General features: G+C 44.5%; 3 protein-coding genes across 7 annotated transcripts; 1 reads left to right on the forward strand and 2 right to left on the reverse strand.

Annotated features, from left to right (window-relative positions):
* Positions 1 to 1371: 1371 nt before the first annotated feature.
* On the reverse strand, positions 1372 to 6028 carry gid4 (GID complex subunit 4 homolog). Its single transcript, XM_061749696.1, has 6 exons — positions 5671 to 6028; positions 4300 to 4359; positions 3847 to 3954; positions 3668 to 3769; positions 3451 to 3581; positions 1372 to 2594 (listed from the first exon to the last, which is right to left on the reverse strand). The coding sequence occupies exons 1-6, from the start codon at positions 5896 to 5898 to the stop codon at positions 2531 to 2533; spliced, it is 693 nt and encodes a 230-aa protein (XP_061605680.1). The 5' UTR covers positions 5899 to 6028; the 3' UTR covers positions 1372 to 2530.
* A 182-nt stretch (positions 6029 to 6210) lies between these two features.
* drc3 (dynein regulatory complex subunit 3) lies at positions 6211 to 11556 on the reverse strand. Its single transcript, XM_061749972.1, has 13 exons — positions 11407 to 11556; positions 9833 to 10032; positions 9642 to 9758; positions 9282 to 9448; positions 9045 to 9200; positions 8825 to 8944; positions 8638 to 8752; positions 8123 to 8553; positions 7953 to 8081; positions 7736 to 7840; positions 7274 to 7405; positions 7039 to 7170; positions 6211 to 6963 (listed from the first exon to the last, which is right to left on the reverse strand). Exons 2-13 carry the CDS (start codon positions 10014 to 10016, stop codon positions 6868 to 6870), a joined length of 1884 nt encoding a protein of 627 aa, XP_061605956.1. The 5' UTR covers positions 10017 to 10032; positions 11407 to 11556; the 3' UTR covers positions 6211 to 6867.
* Positions 10680 to 27217, forward strand: LOC133466211 (TOM1-like protein 2). 5 transcript variants are annotated; one of them, XM_061749691.1, is made up of 17 exons: positions 10688 to 10837; positions 13599 to 13683; positions 14740 to 14818; positions 14899 to 15048; positions 15624 to 15758; positions 15833 to 15976; positions 16054 to 16170; positions 16302 to 16435; positions 16572 to 16614; positions 17794 to 17965; positions 18390 to 18483; positions 19488 to 19563; positions 20540 to 20614; positions 23197 to 23256; positions 24613 to 24649; positions 24758 to 24930; positions 26101 to 27217. In XM_061749691.1, exons 1-16 carry the CDS (start codon positions 10786 to 10788, stop codon positions 24883 to 24885), a joined length of 1581 nt encoding a protein of 526 aa, XP_061605675.1. In that variant the 5' UTR covers positions 10688 to 10785; the 3' UTR covers positions 24886 to 24930; positions 26101 to 27217. The 5 variants fall into 5 exon arrangements, with proteins under 5 accessions (XP_061605679.1, XP_061605675.1, XP_061605676.1 ...); XM_061749695.1 differs by having other exon boundaries at positions 10680 to 10837; positions 24758 to 27217; XM_061749692.1 differs by lacking the exon at positions 20540 to 20614 and having other exon boundaries at positions 24758 to 27217.
* The last annotated feature ends 219 nt before the right edge of the window (positions 27218 to 27436 follow it).

Below are 27436 nucleotides of genomic sequence, written 5' to 3' on the forward strand. Positions count from 1 at the left end.
TAATGTGAAATGACACAGGGAAAAAAGTATTGAACACGCCAACTGGTAGTTATTTCACACTTTGAACAAAAGCCTTTGTTTGCAATGACGCCTCCTGTATGGAGAAACTAGTCGCATGCATCGCTCCGGTGTGACTTTGGCCCATTCCTCCACACAAGCCGCCTTCAAATCTTGAAGGTTCCGTGGGCTTCTTTTATGGACCTCGAGTTTCAGTTCTTTCCATAGATTTTCGATTGGATTCAAGTCAGGTGATTGGCTGGGCCATTTTCGCAGCTTTATGGTTTTTCTTTGAAACCGATTGAGAGTTACACCTTGGCAATGAGACCTTTTCGTAGGCCATCAATTAGGACTCAACCAGCTGATATTCATTTGCACTGACAAGGGGCTGGATTGCTGTTTGATTATTGATCGATTTTAGGTGTTGTCTCGGCTTCCGGTGACTTTTTGCACCTCCCTTTCTTCATGTATTCAATACTTTTTCCCTGTGTCATTTCACATTTTCACACACACACACACACAAGTTAATTTCTGATCTTATTTGTTCTACTCTCTTTGCATGTATGGATTACTTGGGTTGTTTCCAACATCTGGTGACAATTTCATGGCAATAACCCTTTAGAAAAAAGGGTGACTAAAAAAAATTCCAAAAAATACATTTTCGGCCCAGGATCGGGAGTGCAATGTTCGAATTTAGGAGATGGTAAAGTTGGGATTTGTTTTCCACAGTAAGCTACAATCATCACAAGAATAACAATAGAATCATGAAATATTTCTGTTCAGTGATGATACGAATCTCAGTTTTTGAATTCAACTTATTTTTCACCATATTCAGATGCACCCGTATTTGACCTTTTTCATTTTGAGGTCAAGTGCTGTATGTAGCCTTTAGCAGTCTGGTACGATGGCTTCCCTCTCGGAGTCCCTGGCAGAATCGCTGAATGAAATGTTGCAACCGCATCATTTTAAATCATTTGTATTGAACTTTTAAGCACAATAGATTTGCCTTTCATGTTTCAGAACTCCGGCGTTTTGTTTTCAAACATTGATTAAGGGCCAATTTTGGGCGTGTGCAAATACATTGGAATGACAACATGAAAGCGTTTGTTTTTTCCGCCTTCCAAACTCTCGCTGCACTTTCAAAATGCGAAGTGTGTGTGTAAATGGCGTGCACCTCATCTACACCACCAGCTTTACGCGCACACACATTCACACACCAACGGGCGGCAAATTAGGGACGCCTCAACATGCGGATGGGCGGAGCCGGGATTCCAACTAACCACCCGCAACGTAGAGTTGCTGCCATCTAGTGGACACTGCGGTGAAAGTCAGTCAGTTCGAGGAAGCGACGGAACGTTAAAAGAAAAGAACAAGTTCGTGTTTTAGTTTATTCTCAAACTTGCTACAGGTTAATCCGCCATTTTGCAATGTGGTGTTATGTCAACGAAATGTGCATTCTGCTACCAGTTAGAATTGCAGCAATATTTTCAAATTCTGAAGAAAAGAAAATGCATTGTGTTGCAAGACACCAGGAAGTTGGAAATATTTTTTTAAATTCATTACACTTTTATAAAAAGTATGAAACCATCAGCTCGTCCCAGATGCTTTCATTTTTCCAAATACAATCCGAGCCAAATCTTGTTTAAGTGCAGCTTTCAGAGCACTGAAGAGATCGATCTACGTCTTCTTCCCAGCCGGACAGCCATTGTTTGCTGCTTGCAATTGCTTGCCATGCGGATGCACCAACTGGAGTAAAATTGCTTTACACTCACATTATCGATGTGCCAATAAGTTCCGCGGCTCAAAAACAATGATGCAACTGGAAAGTGACATTGCATTATAGAATTTCAAAATGGTGCTATCAATTATTATTATTATTAGTTTTTTTTAAAAGGCATCTTCGAACATGTTTTTCCACAGTTCACTTTTGTACAAAATGATTTCAAAAGGAACTTAAGCTTGCATAGGGTACAACAAAAACAGTTGAAGCAATTGTAAAACTATTTGCTGTATCAATTGTAGACAATTTGGACAGACTAAGTTATTGATCATCAATGGCACATGATGGTTGTTGATTGATATTTCCACACAAATCGTGTTCTTGTATATTGCCTATCAGAGAGGGGCGAAGAAAGGAGGAAAAAATAAACTGTGATTTGACTGAAAACGTCTTCTGATGGCTCGCTACCGTCAACTCCAAGGCAAAGTTGTGTTTGTGCGAGTAAAAGTCGATCATGTAAAATATAAAACCAACTCAAGCCATGACGACAAATTAAAGGCGAACATGGCGTCTTTCCGTCACTGCGAGACCAGTTCTTCGTGCCCGATGGTCTTCTGGTCTTCGTTTGAGTCTTCCACAGGAGCGAGCGTGGGGATGCCGAGTGGGCTCCGGGCGCCGTTCTGCGCAGAGAGCGGCTCCCTCTTCGGCCTGATTTGTGTCTTTTTTTGCATCCCGTTTAAGAGCAGAGCCGCATGAGCCGCGTGAGCCGCATGAGCCGACCCCTCCTTGACAAACACCTGCGCGGCATCTTGTTCAGCGGAATTCATAAATGGACATACTGTGCTCTCGGACATGGCTCAGGTTGAGTGACTGATACCTGCAAGGGAACAAGAATTCATGCTTTACACCGACAAACTATTGCAAACGTCTTCGAGCCACGAGTGATGCAATCAATAAAACGATGAGCTAGCGAAGCACTTCCAATAGACGGAAATTAATCAGCACGTTCATTGACCGGCAGAAGCATTACTGCAGTCCCGTTTTAACGAAACAGGCTCACTCAAATGTAACTAACCTCAATATTTTCACTTATTGTCTAAATAGCCTCCAGATTTTCAATCTTGAGGCAACAAAATTCCACACGGCTCCCGCAGAATGAAGGAAGATAGGATCCATTTTTGAACAAATATGAAACTGACCATATTTGAACATACGAGGTTTCTACCCGACGGCGACGATATGTGACAAGAAAACGGCAGCTGAATTACGAACAGTGATGAGCATGAGGATTTTTTATTTATTTTATGTTATTTATAAAATGGTATCACTCAGGTTGATTTCAAACTAACAAACAAACAGTTCTATGAACACAGTTAGCGTATAGTTGTATATTGTTAATTCAGGCCCGACTACTTTGTTGCCTAATTAGGTTTGTAAAACAAAATGTAAATGGGAAGGGGTTTGTAGCGGGACCATTTTGGGAAATCACGAAATATTGTACTACTCTTCATTTCCGTTTGTTTATGGGAGGAGCACGGCGGAGTAGCGGTTAGCACGTCCGCTTCACAGTTCTGTTCGGGGTGCAAATTCCTGTCTGGAGTTGGCATGGCGACCCGTGCTTGCATTACTGTACCATCCCAAGTAGAGTATCCATCCATCCTAATTGATGATTATTTTCATACATGTTTGAAATAAAATAACGCAAAAAAAAAAAAAAAAGTGTCGCGACTGACCATTCCGAGCTCCTGTGGTAGTAGTAACCCTCAATAGTGGCCGTGGACTTCTGGAAGCAGATGTAGTAAAAGCCTGCAAACGACGCCCCGCTGATGTCCTTGATGGTGTGATCGGGAACAAGGAACTGCTCCTTCGGCCGTGGAACACAAACGCATACAAGCTCAGGGTTCAAAGTTCCCAATTAGGGGTCAGCGGAAAAAAAAACTTGGGACTGACCTTCCATCTCATGAAAACGTAATCGCTGTTTTCCAGCGCCTCATAGTCAAAGTCGTCCGAGTTGAAGCTTTTGGCAACTTTATAAAACGGCTGAAATTTGCTCTGAGGAAAGTTCATTCGACGAAAGTTGACGAAAGCGTGAGCTCCTCGCTGGAGGTAACGGGAGAACGAAGACATACCCAGTGCTTCCTGTCCACGTCCTCGTCAGCGTCCCACTTCCTCGTTAAAAAAGGCCTCTTTCGACTTATGATTTCACCCGCAAAAAATGTGGTGAGCGTCGGATACTCCTGTTAGCACAAAAGGGAATAAAATATACGGTGAAGGCGTGCGGGTACCCGAATGCACCCGTTCAGCGTATTCATTCCAACAACAGGAAGGACGATGCTCGGGAAATTACAGCAAAAAAACTATTCTCTCTCTTCGTGCCACTAAAGACACCGCGTCAAAGCGGATCCGCGACATGTCCCGCTGACGTCGTGTTTGCGCGACACTCGGCTTCACCCCCCCCCCCAAAAAAAATAGGGATACACACGTTTGGGTCGAGCGTGCAGCGCTCGAGACAGGGATTCGTCTCGGCCGGCGTCTCTCAACTAGCCTGCCGTGAAAAAAAACGATTGTTCCCACTCACTCACCTCAGTCAGGCCGCTGATCTTCAGATATCCGCACAAATACGAGTCCTCCGGAGTCACATGCTGTAAAAAAAAAGAAAGAAACATTTGTGAAGTTGGACATGAAGAATCAACAAATTAGGGCTGCAGCTATTAAATACTTTTAGTCTACCGACTATGCGATGTCCGCCATCATATCTTTGACTTTTGAGCGTGGTGGCTTTAAAGGTGACATACGTTCACTCGATGGACGTGGAACGAGGCAAAATGGGGAGCGGAGCTCGGCCTGTCGTCAGCCAATGAGAGCGCAGCAGCCCGGTTTGTGGATGCGCTTGTTACGTGACCATTTTGTTACCATTCGGTCAATAAAGCGATGGGAATCGGTCTTTTAGGGCGGCTTTCCTCCCTGCTCGCCACCGTCGTGCCAACTGATTTCTGCACAAAACGCTGCAAGAATCTTTCGTCATTTCAGTGCTCGCGAATCAAGTAAGTGAAGCAGCGGTTTTATTTCTACGCTCCTCAACTGTGGAACAAACTTCCCGAACACCCGAGATCTGCTTACACTTGCTTCTAGGGCTGCAACTAGCTATTATTCTAATAATCAATTAATGGGTTGATTCATTGATGAATCGCATTAAAAAAAAAAAAAAAAAAAAAAACATTTGAATTTTCATCCCTTTATTAATAAAAAGGACATTATTTCAATTTGGCAGTGCAGAAACAAAGATTGATTGTTATTCAGTCCGCAACATTTGCCAGAAAATCAGCACAAATGTTGATCATTGTTTTCCCAAGGTAAAAGCAGATGTTTGCAAATCACAAAGATAATCCGCCGAAATCTGAACATATTTGCTGTTGAGAGGCTGAAATATAACAATACGAAGTTGACTGACGTTGTCGGTGAACGATTAATCGAGCAGAGAGTTGATCATCGATTAGCAGTCCGTTAATCAATGAATTGTCTAGTCTGTACATTTAACTCTGGGATGAAAACTCCAAAATCGTAACTATTTCTTCCTCTTTTAATTTGTCACTACTTGACTGTTGTGATTTTATATCTTGATTTTCACCTCGTTGTCTCGCTCGTTCGTCTTCTGCATGACTGGTGCAATGCAAACCAACTCGCCTCGCTTGGGACAATAATAACAAACCTAAAATAATGACACGTTGTAAATCAAGGACATTGCTCAGTTGGAGGTCAATGACAAGAAGCTGTATTGCACACTTACTGAGGCGGCGGACATTTCAAATGTCACGCTTGCATTCGACCGGTCCAACTAATAAAATGAGGCCAGCGTGTTAAATGTGTCGGCGCGCCGAGCAAGCTACGTAGCGACTGAAGCTGAAAGTAAAAGTAAAAGTAAAAGTACAACTAAAAGTGAACTTTGCATGTACCTGCAGAACAACATGCACGTCGTAGGCGTTGCCTTTGCTCTTCTGGTGGCCCCGAAACTGGGAGCCGCTGTACAGCAGCGACGTGGCCACGCCGGGCTGCTGCCCGTTGATCGGGGCGGGCGGAGTAAGCGAGCCCGGGGACGCGCAGGCCGCGGCGGAGCTCGGGCGGCGCTCGGCTGGGACGGGCATGACGAGCGGCGGTAACGTGTCACCGTGGGCTACCGTCATGAACTTCGCAGCGGGGGAGGAGGGCTCGCCGGCACCGCACAAAACGAAGGAAAAGTTGGAACAATTTCTTTCGACTGGCGACCTCGGCAGGAAACTGAACGGAGGCGTCAGGTTGCCGAAATCTCATTGGTCGAAGAGCAATTTATTGGGCGCGCTGGCGCCGCAAGGCATTCTGGGACATGTAGTAATAGGGCGATAGATGACACAGAAACACGTGACGGTGAAATACGTTTCTCCTTCTCGTACCTTGGACAACATTTCTTTGTTGACGCCATAGTTTGTAACTCTTTTTTTCCACAAACGTTGGAGAAATACGGATGCGACAACTTTATTTGCAAAACAAAAAATAAACAAGGAGATCCAAAGTCTTCTGTTGAAGAAATGTGTGCGGAAAAGCACCAGTAAGAATGCTGCAGTAACCGTATGGCTTTAGAATTTCTAGTCATTTATTATTCATAATTAGTAAATAAATAAGAGGATGAAATTGGATTTCATTAAATTGTTGGTCTACCTCTGCCTGTGACGTGTAGTTATTAGCAGAATCAATAGATGTGGTGCTGAATGCTCTTCCACTGGATGGCAGAATGTACAATTCATCCGTTTATAAACCTGTTGCCATTCATACAGCAGAATAAAAACTTTATGTGTTCAACTAAACAGTTTGTGAGTCAATTCAGATGAGCTCATCGTGAGTTTTTGTGACATTTTGTTTTTGGTCAAGTGCGCTGTGAGATTTCTCCACTGTAAAGTGAGCGCCTTGGCTAAATACGGGTTGGGAAACTCTCTTGTAAAGGTTTCTTTACAAGAGAGAGCACCGGTACTATGATTTGACAACATTGCAAGAGGAAAAACTAGTCAAATGGACACATATGTATTTGTTGTGGAAAAACCAGATCTTTGGACAAAATAACATCGCTTGTAATTGTTCTCACATATCCATTCAAAATGGCTGCAATCATTGGCTTTGCACTACATCAACTCTTTCAGCTGCGCCCTCAAATAGTCGGCGTATCTGTGGAGATCTGCGATGCGCATTCGGTTCCTCTTCAGTTCGGTGTCTTCGATCTGCGCCATCGCAGAGGAACAACATGAGCCGCCTGCACACGTGCAACACAATCTTCTGTCATTTCAGCTTCTTACCCCTTTAATGAGGGCCACTTTCCAGGCTTCGGCGCGTGTAACCAACTGAGTTTCCCTGTCGTTGATGGTCTGCAGATGGTTATCGTGGCTGGCGGCCAGGGTGTCCATCACTGTGTTTTTGTCCAAGAACAACTACATCGAGCAACAAAGGCGTCAAACGTTATTGAGGTGACCGGCGACAGGACGCCGCGGCTGTCCAAAGCTCCGAGACACATTTCTAATTAGGGAGACCGACCATTCTAACATCATCTGGCAAATCATCTTCGGCCTCGCCCTTGGCCACCACCTCCAGCGTGGTGACAGCGATTTGCGTTATCTTCTGATGGTGGCTGTCCTCCAGCTCTCGACAGTGGACGAATGTTCGATCGAGTCAAGGGAGGCCTGGAAAAGCAAAGTGAGCCCTCAAAAGCCAAACACCATGTGGAGTCGAAGCCGCTCTCAGGTGGGATGTCACAGAATTTCTAGACGAGTGTGAGTTCAGCCCACCGGCTATCTAAAGTCAAAGAGTGGTACAGAGGCTCACTCTAGCGGTGTGTGAAAGAATCACTCACTGAAATGGACTTCACACCATTTCCCACGGGAAACCTTATTTGGAAATGACAAGGAAGTCAGGATTACGATCATTCTTTTTCTGGAGCTTCCACTGTTCGAGTTCAGCGCAAGAGCAGTGAGTGTTTGGAATCCAAATCCCATCAACCCGACGAGTAGCGGCGTGGACGTGTAAAGGATATATGCCTTGAGCGGTTTCGCTGAAGCTGGCGGTCATCTCGGAGATGTTGTTGTCGAACCTTCGGACCGTTTCCTGGAAGGAGCATCGCTTCACTTACAAGTTCACTTTTGCACACCTCATCATCTGCATATACTGCACTTCAAATAACAAAAGATAGATTGATAATATCTCACAAGGCACGTACCTCCAGGTAGCTGTATAGTTGAAATTCCACTGCCATCAGGTTATAACACAAAACCTTGATTTCTTGGAGGCAGACGTCCGTCTTGCTCTTCTTTTCACTCTCTGGGGCCTCCTGCAAATCCACCGTTCTCTAGAAAAGCAGTCGATGCAGCCACATACTTTTTACTTTGCAGAAGAGCGCAGCACCCAAATACATCGGCGGCAGCAGATCCAATACAAGAGCTGTTTCCAAGCCTTCTGACGGTAAGGCTCGAGTTTGACGGACACTTTTTTTTTTTTCCCGGCATCATACTGAGAGTTCAAATACTTTGACATCGCCAATACACTCCACCCAATAATAAACACATTCTTCAATTGGGAACTGAATGAACATCGTCGCGATTCAGCTGTCCGAGTTGATGTCGAGGTTCGGACATCTGCGTAGCCCACCCGCTTATGTCGCATCTGAAAATCAGCCAGTACTTCGGATGCTCTTCGCTGCCTGTCCGTCACGTCCGCATTGAGTCGACTGAAGAATAAGTTCACCTCGGCGTCTCTTCGCTTGTACTCGGTCAAGCCGACTTCAAACAGCTGGTTGCACAGGTCGGTGAGCTGGCGCTCGAATGTAAATGGCGAGGGTCAAGGTATCGGTACGAACACTTGCCAACCGTAGTTACAACAGATTTGACTCCAGTACGACAAAGGATATGCCTCGAGTAACTCGTCCACCCCCGGCAGGCAGTGGAGTTTGCTTAACTCGGTGTCATTTTGGATGATGTTGTTGTACAAATAATCTCCATTCAACTGCTCCACGAACGCATCCTGGATGACAAATGAGAACGGCGACATCAGGAGATATTCCGATGACCGACAAAATCCATTTATTGAACCCACCTCATGCATTTGCAGTATAGCTTCCTGCCTTCGCTTTTCCTCAGCCGCTTGTTGCGCCTGCAACTCTCCTTGGTTCATCTCCTCGATGTCCAGGTTGTACTTGGCCGAGGCCCTATTTCTCTGCACGCGCATACAAGTCATACATGCAAATCTCACGACGTTCCAATCTCACGGCAGGTGAATGAATGAATGTCAACGAGTTGCCCTCGGTGTCACTTACTATATCCTCATTAAGAAATATGTTGTTCAGGAACTTCAATTGCTGGAAATAGGCAGCGAGGAAAAGGGTGTACTTTTCCTCGTTGTTCTCCTCAGGGATAGGATTGCCATCTATATTGAGGGTGAAGAGTTTCTTGAACTTGCGGAGGTAGACCACCTTCAAATTGCAGCGCAGTGACTTTGGGTTAGAAAACCGTTGCCCAAAAAGGGCTCGATTTTCATTTGTACATTTAGTTACATTGTTGAGTTGATGGAGTTTGTTGTTCGCAATGCATAGAATGGTTAGCTCCATAAGGCTGTCCATGTTTTCGATGAGAGCAATTCTGTTGTTGGACAAATTCAGCACTTCCAGCTTACGGAGACCATTCAGACCCTCCATTTTCTTGATGTTGTTAAATGACAGATCTAAAAAACCAAACAATTGGCATTATTAGTTCAAGTTTGCTGTTTGTCTGGTCTCCCTGTCGGTGCACCGAAAGAGTGATCGCCATGGCAACAAGCTCACCCGACTCGGCCGAATTGACGACCGACATTTTGATATCAACCCGTGACGGTCAGTCTGGATTGCCTTTAAGGAATATATAAACAGTTTTCTCACTGAGCCATGTCAGATTAACGAGGTGGTCCAATCCTTCGATCTTCTTGATGAAGTTGTTGTTCAGATTCAACTTGGTTAACGAAGAGAACTCCCATAGGTGGTCAATCTTCTGGATGTCTTGGAAGGAAAACCATCGTTGTACACACAAACACGTTCAATAGCACGAACGAAGCCTGCATTTCCCCACTCACTTCTGTATTCCAGACTCAGTCTGAGGGCCTCGTTGAAGCGGATTCCCTCTTTCTTGGCAATGCGTTCAGCTTGATCTTGAAGACCTTGCTCTAGTACTGCCTCCTGCAGAATCTCCTCATCTATGTAAATGGGGGTTTTATCATGATAACCGCTGATGTTGGATGTTTCCTGGGTGGTAGACATCACTTGACGTTACAGCCTGTTCAAAAGATAGAAAAAGATCATCTGCATCCCGATTTTTCCAGGTCAAATGATAATGCAGGGATAGACATTTGGATAACTGCTAACTATCATGAGCTTAAATGTAATACTGTACTTAATTGAAATTGTTTTTAAAAAACACACACACAAAACCTATACACGTACTGCATCTCATAATGTGTCGTATACTGCATGTAACGTTGCATTTTGTACTTTTAATGTACAAAAGGCGTGGTCATTTGGCGTGAAAGTGATCCCATTTGGCATTATCAACATTTGTTACGGTTCGCCTGACTGCAATTGATGATACGGGTTACCTGTGGTAGCACAGCCGCCTAGATGTATGTCACAATAAATCACGTTCCACTTCCGCCTGTCAATGTTTACAGGCTGTCACATAGCAACTGCGTGCTGCGTTCAGGTACGCTCGACAATAAAAAGGTACACGTCGACGAAGCGTATATTGCACTTTCGGAGCTCCCAACTGCGATCTCTGACTAGTATCGTTTTTGGGAATGTAAGTCACGACACTGGGGACACAGTTTAAAACGTCACTGCAATTAATTTCGGCCGATGAAAATGCATGTCGAGACCAAGGGAAGCTTACCGTGACTGACAGCATTATCAAGCATACACATTGAAGTTGTGCAAGTGCTGTGTCCAATCGGATCGCTTTGGAGGCGGGGCTTCTGCGTACAGCCCGCGGGCCTCCGCCTTTCCTCCTTTATTGTTGTTATTGTTTGCTGTCAAAATGGAGTTCTTACTCGGAAATCCCTACAGCACTCCCGTGGGCCAATGTATCGGTACGTCCTCTTTTAAAATGACAAGTATGCTATGCGGTGGGCTTGACGACATAATCCGCGGGCGAACATGTTGGCGAGAGGCGCCAGCTAGCATCCTTGCTGCGGGCCAACGTCGAGCGACATATATTGCCTTATAAGTACATTCATTTGCGAAAACTACTTACATTTCGACAGCAGCCTGTGCCTTCAAGTGGTGAATTCTAACTTTAGATATGAAAAGTTGCTGAAAGTATGAAGCAAGAACGTACGTTTTTTCGAGTTGACGTCCATAGACATTCATAATAATGTAAGTGTATACGCTTGCAGCACTAAAAGCTGTGTGCAGAACTTGTAATTCATGGGAGGTGTTTCCAATATGTTGGTTGCCTTTTGTAGCAATGCAGTATGAGAGGCCAAAACATGAAGTCAGTACATTTGATTCATACAGGGTGTGTGTGAACCGGTGTCACATCAACTTCCATTTCAAAGCCACACGACAGACTGAGAGTTTTCCCCGTCCCAGCAGCTCTCGGAAAAACCTCCCGCTTCAGTGCGCGAGAAGAGGTGAGAGTTGTGACGCGGCAACTCACATGCCCTGAGCGAACCAGAAGAAGATGGCCGTGCTGGAGCGACGTCCCTCCGCGCTCCACCTTTTTTGTCGCTCTTACCCAAGCTCGAGGCCCGACGTCAAGGTGACCGTGACGACAAAGCTGCGGAGGACCCTGGAAGAAGGCGTGGCGTCGAAAGCTGAAAAAGCGCGGGAGGCTCCGGGGGGGTTACTTACGAGGGGAACACTTCTGGTTTCTAGTCTGGGTTTGAAATACATCTTATGTGACACCAGTCATGGAGCCTTTTTGACAAATCTCGCACAGCTCTTCTTACAGGGAAGACTCGCAGATGCCGAAAATCAAATACAGAATCACAAAATGTAAACAGTTAATATATTAATAGACTACAACTAATATTAGAAACCGCTGTCAGTACGATGCGGTGTAGTTCGACGCCACTGCAACCAACGACCACCATGATAACGATACGAAATGAATACCTCATTCATTGAGTCAAAACAAACGGAGCATTGTTCTGTACGCAAAGGCGGTGTTGTGCAAGTGTACCTAATGTAGTGGCCTTTGACCCTTCGCGCACGGTGCGCTTGCGTCCCGCTCGGTTTTTGGGTGTTTGCAAGATGCTCCAAGACGAAACCCTTTCAGAACCGCAGCAGGTTTCGCCCTTTTAAGGAAACAAAGCTTGAAAACCCTGACTTGCTGTTATTTCATTTATTCATTACGGGGGGTGAAAAGGAGACGCCTGCCTTGCTGGAGGTAATCATGAAATCTGAAGGGAGCGGTCTTCCTTACTTACTGGCATTTCCTTTTTTCGGAAACGTTACACTCAGCCGTTAGAGACATCAACTAAATATAATGTTCCTCTCAAAGTAATTGAATATTACAGAAAATTAAATTGAAGCCTGTTTTGGGGGGAATTGTTTTTTAAACTGATAATAGTTCAGCAAGCTTTTGTACAAAAGTTGATTGAATTCCGCAAACTCGCCCCTCTTGTTTGCTCATTTTTCTCAGCGTGCTTGTCACAAAGGACAAGTTGGATGTGTGCCACTGAGCAAAGAGAGGACTGGTGATGGCACTGAAAAGCGGAACCCTGTGTGGATGGCAGGATTTAGAGAGGGCCAGCTTCCTCGTTGGCACGGCATGGCACCGCCTGCCTCGTAATCGCCAGACCCTGCCGGTGGGGTCTGGTTTCCCAGGGCTGGGCTGGGAGCGGGGAGGCATTGACAGTTTGACACCACAAATGATTCGAGATTCCAAGAGACGGCAGTCGACGTAGACGGGCGGGTTAATTCTTTCAAAGTCAGCGGTGGCGGTGTTTCAAAATGCAGCCCAGTGAGAGGCTCTTGGCCTGGCCATGACATCTTGCTCGAGGGCTGCGGGTTTCGAAGAAGACGCTTCTTCCTCTCCAAGCCCTCAAAAGCGTCTAATCCACCGTTTAAGCCCACTTTTCATCTTGCACTTATCCGCATTAGAGTTTGCCGCTGCGTGCTGTTTTGCTTACGCAACAGTTTTGACTTTGAGCGAAGCGTGTGATGCGTTAAGTCTTGTCCGTTTGAAGTCGACTTTGAAGTGCCGTTGGATAAAATGCGCCGTCATTTCACGCACGCAGCCGTTAGCGCGATAACAAGGAGCCTCCATTTGTTCTTGGAAACAAATAATAAAGTCATCGTGAGGAATATACACTTTAATGGCCTTTTAGATCGTTTAATATGATATTATTGCAGAATCAAAGAAAATGCAAGAAGCTGTTGTGAGTGTTCTTAAGAAAATGTACATTGTTGAATACCGCCTTTTCATTCTTCAAAAGAGCACAAGATGGTTAGTGAATGACGCCCTTTGTTATTGTTAGTTCCTTAAAAATGGATCCGGTATTGGATTTGCCTTCTCGCGACTTTTCGGACAAATATATACCAAGTTTTACATTTAAAGATGAAATGAAAGTTTGTGTGTGTGTGTGTGTGTGTTTTTTGTCTTTTAACTCGTTGTCATCGACATATTTATACGTTAGGTGTGGAGGTGGATCTCGTCCAGCTTTTTGTAAACCGCTCTGAAAGAACAGTGTGTTATTCTTTCTTTTGGTAGGTTTCGGGGCTCACAGAACAGAATGTTCTACGGTTCTGAAAATGCTCGAAAACGTTTGGCGAAACGGGGAACGCCGCTTTTTGCAAACTTTTGGCGGCGAATACGTTGGTAAGCGTTTGCATTTCTTCTTCCAGAGAGGGCCACCGACGGAGGCCTCCAGAATGAGGACTGGGCCCTCAACATGGAGATCTGCGACATCATCAACGAGACCGATGAGGGGTGAGTTATCGTAGCGCAAATGAGCCAGCGCCAGTGCGGAGGGTCGGTGGAAAGAATTCTGCTTCCCGTGTTGGTTGCGCCCACGCCGGTTGGTCACGGAGCTCTCTTTGTTTTCCTGGCCGACTCGAGCAATAATCTGCGGTCGGCCACCACAAAAAGCCTTTTGTTAGCTTTTCGAGCTGTCACCGAAAGTGCTTCTCCATTTACTTCTGGTAGGAACGCCCATATGCAGGAATTTGTACTGAGCTCATCACTTCCTCACTTAGATAAATCATCAGGATGAGGAATGTTCAAAATGCTTCCTTGTTTCTTCCCCCCGCTGCTCTTGTGTTCTTGCCTTCTTTTGGCATTCCTCATCCCGACACACAAAATCGTCGTCGAGGCTCTCGTACATGCGACACAAATATTCGGCCAGTTTGTCAATGCAATTGGGGAGATTTTAAGCTGCAAGTGTTAACGTGCGACAGTGCAACATGCATGCAGCGGCGGCGAATCGTAACGCGGCGCAGTCAAGCCGCAACGGCTTCTCGTGTGCAGCGGCGACACAGGCAGCTGAAGTCTTCACGCGGGCGACGAAATGGCAGCTGGCTTGACTCCGTCGCAGTCGCACACCTCCACCCACAGGCGGACGCTCATCTGTTTTCGTGCCATGAAAAACAATTCATCACCCGCACAGTCGACACTGACAAAAATGATACTTTGGAACGGCTTCAAGAAATACGCTAATTTCTTACAGCTAAATGTATTCATTCGTCTGTCTCGGATTATATGGAAAGGAAATACAAAGATATTATTATTATTATTATGCTCTCTAGTATAAGAGTGAGACATTTAAATAAAACACAACTTTTGATTTGCTTTGTGTGGAGTCAAGTGTGCTTTCAGTCAAAGTGAAGAGAGTAGATTGGAAATGAAAACCACAATTTTCAATTAAACTGACGCATCTCAGATGAATGGAAGTGGTTTCATTTTTAAAATACAGCGTAAGACGTCAATGTCTCTTTGCAGCAGGAGTCCCTTCTTTCGGGTGTTCATGCGTTTCTTCTTTCCCATTAGGCCAAAAGACGCCACGCGGGCGCTGAAGAAACGACTCGGTGGCAACAAGAATTACCGAGAAGTCATGCTGGCGCTTACGGTGAAACACATCAGCAGACTTTTTTTTTTTTTTTCCTCTCTTTTTCCTCCACCCATTTCATTCATCTTCTGACTCTGCAGGTCGTGGAGACGTGTGTGAAGAACTGCGGCCACAGGTTTCACGTTCAGGTAGCCAACCGAGATTTCATCGATGGCGTTTTGGTCAAAATCATCTCCCCCAAAGCGAATCCGCCAAGCGTCGTGCAGGACAAAGTGCTGTCGCTCATACAGGTACCTCGTGCATTTGTATTGGGGTCAAAAAGCACACACACACTTATCAATGTACAAAACATTGCGTTATGAAAAGACAAGTTGGCCAAAATGATTGAAAGGTAATGATTTCATTCGTTTAGACTGAATCATACAAATGTATTATTAAAAAAAAAAAAAAAAAACCCTGCCTCGTCTTGTGTTGATTTCTGGCAAGGATCCAATTACGCTATAAAATGGCAAATACGTTTTGTGGAATCATCAGGGAATGGATCACCATTCGCTGTTAACTCGTTGAGTTTTCGAGCATTTTGTCTCGAATATTGGAGCATTGTGTTCTGTGACAATAGAAGCACCGAACCTGGCAAAAGAAAGAGTAGACTCTCTTCTCTTCTAGCTTGTTCCTTTCTTTCGTAGTCATGGGTTAGGGTTCTGCCCAAGAAGCAGAGAAAATGAGCTCATAAATGTCTACGGCGGTGAATGAGTTCATAGAAAGCAATTAGAGGATCCTTCAAATTGTAAGATCTTGATCTTGATCTTGCACTAGCTTTCCAAAAATTCTAACGAGCGAATAATTGCACGTGTGCGTGTGGTAGGCCTGGGCCGACGCGTTCCGAAGTAGTCCTGATCTCACTGGGGTGGTGCACATCTACGAGGAACTGAAGAGGAAGGGCATGGAGTTCCCCATGGCAGATTTGGATGCACTGTCCCCCATCCACACACCGCAGCGTGTAAAGAATCACACCTACGTTTGGAAAGATGCATTCATAAACGACATATAATTGACGCATCTTTCTCCTCCCAGGGCACACCAGAGGTGGACCCGGCCATGATCAAGTACCTCACCCCGGGGGCGAGCAGCACTGCTGCTGCATCTCCAAAACCTGCCAGCAACTCACCTGCCACACAGGTCTCGCCACGCGGGCCCATCACAGCAACTCCCCAACAGGTGAGTCCCACCTTTGTCCGTTGCTTCTCTTCATTCATTGATGCTTGCAAATGATTTTGGAGCACCTTTGCTCGCAGGTGGCACGGTTGCGCAGCGAGTTGGACATCGTGAGAGGCAACGTTAAAGTCTTGTCGGAGATGCTCACCGAGATGGTCCCCGGCCAGGAAGATGGATCCGATCTCGAACTGCTCCAGGTTTGATGGAGGATGCAGATTACAATATGCTTTTTTTTTTTTTTTTTTTTTACAACTATGTTCACCATATAGAATCAGATCCATATATTTTATTAAAAATGTTTTCAACTCATTGTCTGGCTGCCGTTTAGGAGCTGCACAGGACATGCAGAGCAATGCAGCAGAGAGTGGTGGAACTCATCTCGCGCGTGTCCAACGAGGAAGTGACCGAGGAGCTGCTGCACGTCAACGACGACCTCAACAACGTATTCCTCCGATACGAGAGGTGCGTTCAGCCGGAAAGAACGCGTCTTCTGCTAATCTGCGGTCAACGCGGTCCATAATTCTGGCTATTTTTTGATGAAAAACATGCCGTTAAATGAATTCCATGCAACATTCCGACTGGGTTGTGTTGCTTACAGGTTCGAGAGGTACAGGTCGGGGAGAGGCGCTCAGAACAAAGGGGTGAGTGAGTATTGCCAGTCACTACTCTGAATGCGTTTATTGTCGTTGATATTTGTGGTTAGAGAAAGTCAGCTGTTTGAATGCGAAGCTATTTGCAAATTGACTGTGTGGAAATACAGATGCCTCGAGAGATAATTCAGCCCTAAATCAGCGTCGGAGAGCCCAATCCACAGCAATTCATTTGGATGTGCTGTCATTGTACGTTTTTTTTTAGAGTTTACGCTTGTCATGCGTGAGCGGAGTGGGGCGTCTCTCGCGTAGCTGTTTGTGTTTGCGTTCTGTTGATGCGTCTGCGCGCTCGGTCTCTTTGTATTGCGGCTCGCTGACGGAGGCAAGTATGACTTTGCTGCCATGTTCAGTCCCAGACGAAGTTCTAGGGATGAACATTGCCATGAGTAAACGTAACAAAGCATATTTGATCCTCTCAACCTTTCCTTGTTTTCTGTCCACGTGCCCCTCAGTGCAACGGCGAACCCTCGCGATTTGCTAGTCACAAAATCACCGACAGTAATCCCTCGTTAATTTATTTTGGATTCAGTGCCTCGCAACATTACTTTTAAAGGTCAGTGTAGTGCAAAGCAGAACAAGAAACCTTACTGAGTACATTACCTGTTTTAAACAAAAGCCACAGTCAGAATTTTATGAACTAAATTCACAAATAGCAACCTTCGCCCGACGAATAGCTAATGCACACACTCAACAATATCGGCAGGAATTTGTTCCTGTCGCAAGTAAACAGCTACGTTTAGCTTGATTTTGATTGTTTTTTTCTTCCATCTCTTACTTTAGTTCAAAATATCACCACAATGAATTCTGAGTACCCATAATGCTATTTTCTGACTACATTGCCAGGACGTGAGTGTTAGGAACTGAGCAAAGGCTTAACCCAGGAAATGGCATTTTAACACCATGTCGACATGCAAGCAGGGCGTGCCTCATAAGCATGCGCTTGGGTTGTACGCGTGGATGGCGACCTCAAGTGGACGAATTAATTACCTGCAACTCTCGTTAAAGTGCAGATTCACCAATTGGAATTGAAACGCAACCATGAAACGGATGAATTTATGTAGTAAAATGATAAATAATTGGTCACTTTCATTTATTGTGGGGGTTTTCTGTAATGTGAGTGCATGTAACATTTTCTAGTGGAATTGAAAAACTGCATTTGCCTTCTCCCAGATTTTGGGCGAGGCCACCGATGACAACCTGATAGACTTGGGTCCCGGCTCCCCTGCCGTGGTCACGCCCAGAGTCCCGTCCAGCCCGCCACGTCACGGCACCGCAGCGGCCGCGGCCTCGCCGGCCCCAAACCCCGCCGCGGCCTCGCTGTCCTCAGCGCTGGCCGGCCTCGGTAAGAAGAAGAGAGCAGAATCCGCGTGGCCCGATCGACGCACCGGAGGTGTCTGCCTCTGCCCTGGGACTCGGTTCAGAGTGGCTACTAGGAACTGTCAATTAGGGACTAGTTGCAGCTTTTCAACTAAAATGTCGCAGCAATTAGAATGCAAGCAGGATTACGCAAATAATTGCTACCTTGTCCTAAAGGAACCTGTCATTATCACACCTAATGTCAGCTCAACATCACCAAGTATTAGTACAAAGCATCAGGAAAGATGATATTTATTTACTAGCTAGCACTGTGATATTTACAGTCGTCCTTCGCGACACGATGGCAATCATGCTGTTTTGTTCCGATGATGTCCATGTTTCCGTAACGAGCTCCATGTCTGCTTTGTCCTTCTTGTTCTCCTTGCCACCGGGATCCCACCTCGTGCCAGATGTGAGTCCCGCAAGTCGACCAAACCGCAACCAGGACGACTTTGACATGTTTGCCCAGACTCGGAGCAGCTCTCTGGCTGAGCAGCGCAAAAAGTATGTCGACGTGGTTTTTAGGCTTCGTTGCAATGCAAGTTGAGAAAATATATATATCTTTGAAACTTTATAAAGCTTATACATGTGAGAGGTATTTATTTATACAAATTTAGAACAAAAAGATTTGTTGTTTAGATAGTCAGCCAATAACTAATGAATCCAAATTTGGATGACCTAATGTCTATCCATTGGTAAGAAATAGTCAAGATTCACAGAATTGGCATTTAATTATGGTGTTGGGGCTGGGAGTATCATCACATACATTTCAACTATTTCAACTGCTGTTCACTTGTTCCATCCTCCCACCCAAAACTTAAAAATTTTTTTTGTTTTTAAGAAGAAACTAGCACTCCATCTGTAATATTGTACTTTACAAAAACATGCAGTAATCATATCATGAAATAGAATATAAAGAAATGCAACAGTTTTTGTAACGTTTTGCTTCAACTCAATGGACATTGTGCTGCTCCTTCTGGCGTGTGCGCCTCGGCCACCTGGGGCAAGTTTAATACAGCCGTACATATATACGGGGGCGGTCTCGGCTCCTCGGTAAGCTGCATTCATATGAATCGTTCTTGGCAGAGGATAAAGAATATGTTCCTCTTTTTTTTTTTTTGTTCAAGAATTGTTCACTATCTGCCAAACTGCTGCTAATCACTACCACCATACAGAACTCGTATCTCAAGTTTTTGCTCGCAAGTCAAAGCAAAGAATTGTCCAAACGGTGGCTCGTATCTCAAAAAAACTCGCCACACTATAGTGAGTCTTCACCATTCTTGTGCGTCCTGTTATCCAAACGTCAGTGTGGCCAAAAACGATTCATTCTCCCTACTAAGCCATAAAAATACACTGGTTTGTACTGATGCTTTGATCAACTGAAAACTGGTTAAATTGTTTCAATTCCATGTTTGTAAACTTCAAAATAATATTTGGGTGACTGCAGAAGCAACGCAACATTGGCAGTTGGTTCCTTTGTGTCTTGTTGACGCGTTTGTCGTGCACAGCGTCAAGTACGAAGCTCCTCAGGCTCTGGGTGGTCTGGCCTCAGCTTTGGACGTTCGACAGCACAACGCGGGAGGGGTGAGTGCGCTCGACCGCGTCGGGGGAGGCGACTTTTGCTCGGACGCGGCAAGCGTCTGTCTGTCTGTCTGTGTGTCTGTCTGTGTGTCTGTCTTGTGATGACGGTCCGCAACACACGCATTCACCGGGCCATCTGTGTGCATTGATACAAACTCAAAGATGCATGATTCAATTCAGCACTCAAAAGTGAACCGACACTTGTTTGCACAATTAACACATTTTGGATAGATTATGTTCTCTGTGCGAACACATCGAAAAAGACACCATATGGACAAAGGTGTTAATCAATTAAGTCATTCGCTGCCAGCCGTTTTCCCCTTCTTTCCATCTTTCAAGGCCCACGGAATATTGTGTCCCGTGACAATCGCGCCAAACCCTGCCGAAAGGAAACATTGACTCTGTTCTTTCACCGGAACACTCGACTGGGTTGTCAGTGGCTTTTTTACTTGTTCCTCATTCACTGCATGAACCGCGTGGTCGTCTGTTACGATCGCAACAACACTTTCTACTCCCGCCCGCGACGCATACCCCGTTTGTACCATACACGTACACATACTGTGGTCGAGTGTGAGGTGCCTAAACTTGCTACCCGCTGAAATACATGATGATGATGAACAAATACGGCGATTGCTGCTGTAAGCTTCAAATGGAGGGTCCGTTAGTTCCGTACCATTCCCATTTCACGTCCTGTAGGTGTAATGGCAGGGTGTCCCAATACCTTTGTCCATGTGCCGTATCGCTGTGCACGCAGATCGTTCGAAAATCCTGAGCGTCCATACATAGACGGTGCCGATTGTTTTTTTCCTTTTCCCATATTTTTCCCCATATTTTCCTCTTCCTCTCACTCCGTTCTTTCATTCTGTCTTTGCCCTCCTCAAAGAGACGCTTCTCCCATACTGTATTTGACTTGGCTGTCTGTGCTGCGCCCTGTGAGCTGTCTTCTCTGGAGTAAGGTGTATTTCTGTTGTCGATTCAGCTGAGGGTAGAAGGGGATGAAAACCCAGCAGATCAGGAGCTGCCCATAGACAGCTGGCTTATTACCCAAGGAATGGTGAGGACTGCATCCTCAGTGTGTCCTCGTTTGACCCCACCGCCCGCTTCATCCGGCCTCATCCATTATCCACCGCTCTTCGTTTTTAGTCTCACGCCACTCTCTCCTAGGCTGCGACAATAAAAGCTCATAGCGGCAAACGTTCCCCATCCCAACGCCATGTCTAATACGGACGGGTGTGATACTTCAGTGATGGCTAATATGAAGATGCACACATTAAGGACAACGTTTTGTCTACGGCCGCAAATTTGGCTCTGCTGTTTTTAGCTGACGGAGCCGCTTTGGAAATGTTGCAGATCGATAAACAGGATGGCTTTGCGCCAGCGTTGGTGTTGAATATTTTACTTGGCAGAGCATCGTGTTTGCTCAGGTATTTATTTGGCTGCATTAAGTTAAAGCCTGGATGACTATTTAAGCTACATGCCAACTCCATTTCCAAAACTATATATACATACCGAAAGAGTTTTCGTCATATTGCCCACCACTGTTGTATTCTACTGACATAGTAGCTGCTAAACTCTGAACACTTACTGACACCTTTCACCTTAATCCCCGCACTGACCTTCGGACAAGTGGGCCTTACTTGAACCTTAACATTCTTTCATAAGCTCAATTCATCGTGTTTCATAAGCACACTAAAATGACAGTAGACTAAAAATACCACCGCAACATAGAAAAGGAAATGTGCAAAGGAATGTCCTCTTTTAGCTAGAGTTCCATGTTGTCATTTCAGTATTGACAAAAATTTATCTTGGTCCCGTTTTTGTTTAGATCACAAAAAACGGACATTTGAAAAAGGGTGTGTAGACTTTCGATATACACTGTACGTCTCAAGTCTTGACTGTCAAGTTTCCAACAAGTCCCAAGTTACTGTGGCAAAAATAGGATCTTGCTCAGCCGCAACATATATTCGCAGATTAGGGACAATGTTTACTTCCTGCACGTGTCACATCACCTTTGTCCAAATAAAGTAAAGTCATGGTTATCGTTCCCTTGTTAGCCATGCTGCGTATCGGTTACTGCAAAATGTCCGTCTGGCAGTCGCGTGTTGAGGTGTAGATAAACAAGACCTAAGATAGCCGCCGCCTCGCACGTCCCAGTCCAAGGTGACGTTGACCCGTCAACTAACACTTGAACTCTGTAGCTGTAAGGTTTTGAATGGAGTAACAAGGAAGTTGGGGTTATCTCTGGAAATGTTGGAATAAGAACCTTTTGAGTGCTTCTCGTCACTTCCGTATGGCGAGGTTCATGGCTGGTGAGGCACTGACAAAGTCAGATTTACAAAAAAAAGTTATAAATTAGCAGCCTGACATTAAAAACAGGTAAGCTGATATTCTCTGACCTGATCTTTGATGTAGATCTTTCATATCCGTTGTTGGTCGTCCGTTCTTAATTAGATCACGTGCAAATTGCTAGCCCAGTTTTGAGAATTGTGTAACTTTAGTCATATCATCTTCCATGTTTGGCTTTCATTCGGAATGTGTCTGAAAACATTATATTGGACACATGAAGAGAGACAAAAACGGGCAATGCCAGTCACAAGCCTCCTCAACCCACTTAGTGATGGATTGCGCAATCTGAGGTGAGGTGAGACTATTTGCTGCCTCACTTCGCATCTCGCTCACATGGACAGGAAATATGCAAATTCAGCAGTTTTGACAATGAAATCATGGACGTTCTTGGATTTCAAAAGAATCAGTAAAGCACAGACCAGAGAACTAATATTGAAAAGAATTGCATTTAATCATTATTTGTTTCTTTTTTACTCTTCATGATTGCAGGTGAGCCTCTGCCAAACCCTGATCGCACTTTGAGAATCACTGCTATAGATGATTTTTACATTCTCAGCTCTCCTACGAAGATAAACATAAGATAACTACTGGTTATATTGAGGCCCAAAAACAATAAAGCACTCTTTAATAACAGATGATGAAGACAATATGCAACACGTCTAGGCTCTCACACGTTTTTTCATGCTTCATTTGTCACACACGCACACACACACACACACACACACACGTGTAAAAGAATAATTAAAAAAAAAAAAAAAGAACAACTCTGCCTTGTATTTGAAAACAAGTAATGGCCAGCGTCTTCGAACAACTTGTGGGTCATCGTGAGCTGTCTTGGGATGAAGGTCACGCTAAATATTTGCTGCCTCTCAATGTCACTCAGCATCACAGCCCACGCGTGCGGATGCCTCTCCACAGCCTTCCCGCTTTTCTCCTCCAATCCGCCTCTTAATCATGGCGAAGTCATTTGCTAATTCCCCGATGATGTGGAATAATTAACGCTGCTGCGTGACATTCGGCGGCAGCCGTTGGGCCGTGTCAGCGCCACGCAGCTGACGAGAAAACTGGGAACTTGCGTTGTCGAGGTCAGCAGCTCGCTGGCAAAAATGACAGCGCAGACTTGAGAGTTGGTTGGCGTTTGCCTTTTTGGTGCCGTTTCATTTATTGTCTTCATTTCTGCGCTATGAGTGATTCCTCTTCTTTTGATTTGTGTGTTGTGATATTTGTTTCCATTGTGTTGCTTTGTCGGTCGGGGCTGCTTCCTGGCTTGTGCGTGGCTTTGCTCCGTAGATCCCTGTATCGCAGTCGTCTGTCATGGATGACATAGAGGAGTGGCTCTGTGCTGATGTGGTGAGACTCGATTTACCTTGATTAAAAACAAATCTCATCTTTTCTTCTGTGCCTCACTTTTTATTTTTCCGACCCCATCCATTTTTCCTCTAACTTCACGTTCCTTTTTCTTCTCGCGAATCTTACTTTATTTCCACCGATGACTGACATCACAGATGAGCGTGAGGCTTTACTCACCAGGACACTTCATTGGGAACACATGCACAACGTAATGTTCAATGTTGAAACGGCCAGAGAGGTATTAGTTTAACAATATTTATTATCGTGGTTGTAGTTTGCAGTGGTGTCAAACTGCACTGCAGGTAACTGTATAAAGTGTAAAAAAGAGCTGAATAAGATACATTTGGCAAGACGGCACATTAGAAAATGCATGTGGACCTAATAAAGTGTCCGGTAATGTGTATATACTTTATGCTAATGTAGTAGTAGTAATATTTACTATGGCTTTATGCATGTTGGGTTTGTGTCTATGGACTGAAAACATTCTGTATTTTATTCAAAATATGTCTTTGGAGGTCTTGTTGTCTTATGCAGTGGCTTAGTTAATTATTACTGTGGTCATTTTATGGCAGGCGAGTACCTCAATACCTCAAATAGTGAATACTAAAATCATTTTCTTCAATATCTTTTCTGCAAAATGCACACTTTATCTGTATGATAGCTCAAGAATATTGCTGCAAATGGGTCAGACTGAATGAAACCGTCACTTTGCTAATTTAGTAATGATGACATCTGCTTTTATGGTGTTTATTTGAGGTAAGGCGTAGCGAGAGGGCTGCAACAATTAATCGAATAACTCACATTATTGAAGTACAAAATCTCTGCCTCATTTACTGGAACGTAACCCCCGCGCTATACGAGGGTTTACTGTGGCTACAACGGCTAGTTTGCACATATTGTAATGCCCCCGCAAGTAGTCAAGGATACACACAGCTGCCGATGACGTTTTATTGAACAAACAATTAAAAAAACAAACTTGATAAACACGTTTATCCACGAGCGCTCATTCGCTGACACCCACGTCACTCCCCAGGCCAGGCCCCGCCTTTTAAAGCCAACACACTCAAGGTCACAGATACTACAGGAGAACACGATGGTGACCCCAAGTGGACATAAATAATACCTGCGCCTCACATTAAATAATGCAATATCAATTCTTATCCGATCGGTAGAATCCTCAGTTCTACAAATATTGGATGGCTGCAGCCCTAGTGAGGCCTTTATTTGTCCACGTGGAAGACACTCAGCAGTTACTTGTGGCAAGGTGTTTATTTGACTGGAGGCATTTTTATTTGAGAAAATACGGAAAGATAGTTTCACAAAAGCATCAATAACCGCCATTGTTTACTTTTGTAGAAAGGTGATCCTCCAGATGAAGGCGTAACCAGTGAAGGTACACTAAAGCATTTTTTACCCATTTTCTAAAAAAAAGAAAAGAATGCACAGCCAATCAATTTAGCATTTTTCCATTTTTTTTGAAGACTCGTTTTGTTTCTCTCAGAGTTTGACAAGTTTCTGGAGGAGCGAGCGAAAGCGTCAGACACGTCTCCCCCCGGCGACGACGCGGCCCATCCTGCCCGCGCTCACAAGAAAGCCCAGCGGACGGAAGACGCCCTCTTTGCCTTGTAGAGTCGCGGCCGAGCATCTCCGTCGCTCTCTCGGGGTCGTCTGAAGGTCAGCACCCTGAATGATTCCCCCGTGAAAATGCTCCTTCAGTCCCAGTTCATCCTCTTGCCTCCTGCCGCCGTGTCGCTCGAACATACGGACAGCCGCGAGTTGTACAATTCCATTTGTGAATGTATTTGATGCCTTCGTGTGTGGGAGGTAGCGACGCCTTAGGCCTGGTACACACAGAAGGATTTTTCAAATATTCCAAGTTTTTATTTATTTATTTTTTTTAATCTGTGACAGACACCGCACATGAAGATAAAAACAAATAAATAATCAGGATTTAAACCTTTTGTCCGTTCCATGCCACAATAGTCAGCGTCGTGACTCGGGACGTGAAGATTGTTGGTCGTAAATATTGAACGTGTTCATTAAGATTGTCGGCCCCCGATCTGCTTTGGACCCTAAAACCGGGACAAATCCACTCTTAACACACCTCAGATTCCTCATCGTATGGGATAATCTCATAAGACGTAAGATTTTCTGCCGTTTGACATGCTTGGTAAGGAAGGGGCAAAATTGGCACCAAAACAGCCCGATTGTCTTTGTGTGTACCGGGCCTTACTTCACATTCATAATTCTCCACCAAAGGATGACAGCCTAACTTACTAGACGGGCTTTAGAAATAAAAGAGGGTTGACAAACATTATTCGAGACAAACATCACTCATGGTAAAGTGGTCATAACACAGGCTAATTGCTAATGTATGCATTTATTGTTTCAATGGTTTGGGCTGTAGTGTGCACAAGTGCTGTGCTTCTGGTCTAGTAGTAGTTCCAGTAACAGTTAAGTGGAGCGTACGATCCTGCTAACATTAAGATGCTACGAAGTGTTTACGCCAGTCTTGTAACGCTTTCATCGGAATTTGACCAGACTGCGAAGAAAAAACAACATGGGCTGTTTGAAATAACTCCTCTTAATAAGCTGTGTATGTCAGCAACCTTCTAACCAAAGGGCATCAAAACATCGCAAATACTGTGGTACCTCAATATTATGTACAGTATATGTGTGATCACAGAACAAATTGAACTCTTATAACGAGGCACCACTGGATTGGAAAATCTCTTTTTTGTTCAAATCTAAATGCAAAGAGTACCTAATATGGCCATTGAGTACTGTTTGTTCGGAAGAGCCCGATTGAATATGCGGAATTATTTCATTTGTTCTTCCCATCAGTGACGAGGCCTCATCGGGATTTCATTGGACACTTTGAAGGGGGAAAAACTCATCTCTTTGTTGTTCTGTGTGTTTACAAGACGGCTCCTATTTTTCTAGGGAAAGGGAAATATTCTTCTGAGTGACTTCATTTTGCACATAACTTTTTTTAAAACTTAGCTATAGACTAGAATAGAAATGACAAGAACTGTGGACTATACAAGAGAGATTTAAACTATTGCGCCAAACTATTGTAATCAACTACCTACAGGACAATAAATGTAAACTAATGGTATTATGAAGGATACATCATTGGCTAGTCATTATGTTGTGTAACAAATATATAGCTTCAACGACAAAAATATTAGTCAAATGTTTTTAATTGTGCTATGCAGAAAGAAGGGCACTGTGCATATTATTTCTTCCCCTGGTAGTGTATATATTTGTAAGTTTTTACATTTTTGAGAAACAAAATATTTACCATTCATTAAAGTCGGCACAATTTCTACTTTATTTTATTATTATTATTATTATTATTTTTTTTTTTAACTCATTCATCTGCTCTCCTTCAACTAAGTCTGTCTATGGTTATTTCCAAGATCCCAAAAGTCAATTCTGTCTTAAATTCCAGCACTTTGAACATTGTTTTTTTGTCTAATTTAGCTCTGCACTTCTAATTTATGCTTTTTTAGCTGAAGACCAAAACCCAGACACATTATTGTCTGGATACGCCACTGCTCTGTAGACGCATTGAAAAATAAATGTGCCTACATAATCCGCAAAACGCTAAGATATTATATATTTTTGTTGCTCTTAACTTTGTTTTATACATATCTAGGACGAGGTTCCAATAAGTTGAGATTTAACGGTCAGTCGTGGTGAAACCGATAACAGGAAATGTGGCCCGAGGTTATTTTCATGTTGTCTTTCTGGCTTTCTGGACCTCGTAACAAGAGTGTTTTCATGGAGCTTACGTGTTGATTGCTGCCTGGACTCTTCAAAATTCCGGAACGTTTTGGAACGTTCTGTGTCCGTTTGGGCGGGGCCATCTGCTGCCCCCGCTGACTGTCGGGTCTGTGTGTGACTTGATGCACGTTATGTACCTGCCCAATAAAACACACGTGAGACCGCTACCTCACACGGTTTGTGCTTATTTGTGTGTGACATCATTCGCGTTGGCTGCAAGCTAGCGGTGTGCCATACTCCGATCCAATACCAAGTAAATACCAGGCCAGTATTGCCGATTTCCATACCGCTATGTTTTGGTCATTGTGATTGATACAGAATGACAACCAGGAAAGTGCTTTGGTTCGGAGCGAAAGTGGACTTGATTTTTTTCGCTTGGTGAACTTCACGT

The sequence above is a fragment of the Phyllopteryx taeniolatus genome, chromosome 16, assembly GCF_024500385.1.
Source record: "Phyllopteryx taeniolatus isolate TA_2022b chromosome 16, UOR_Ptae_1.2, whole genome shotgun sequence".
Taxonomy (NCBI): Eukaryota; Metazoa; Chordata; class Actinopteri; order Syngnathiformes; family Syngnathidae; genus Phyllopteryx; species Phyllopteryx taeniolatus.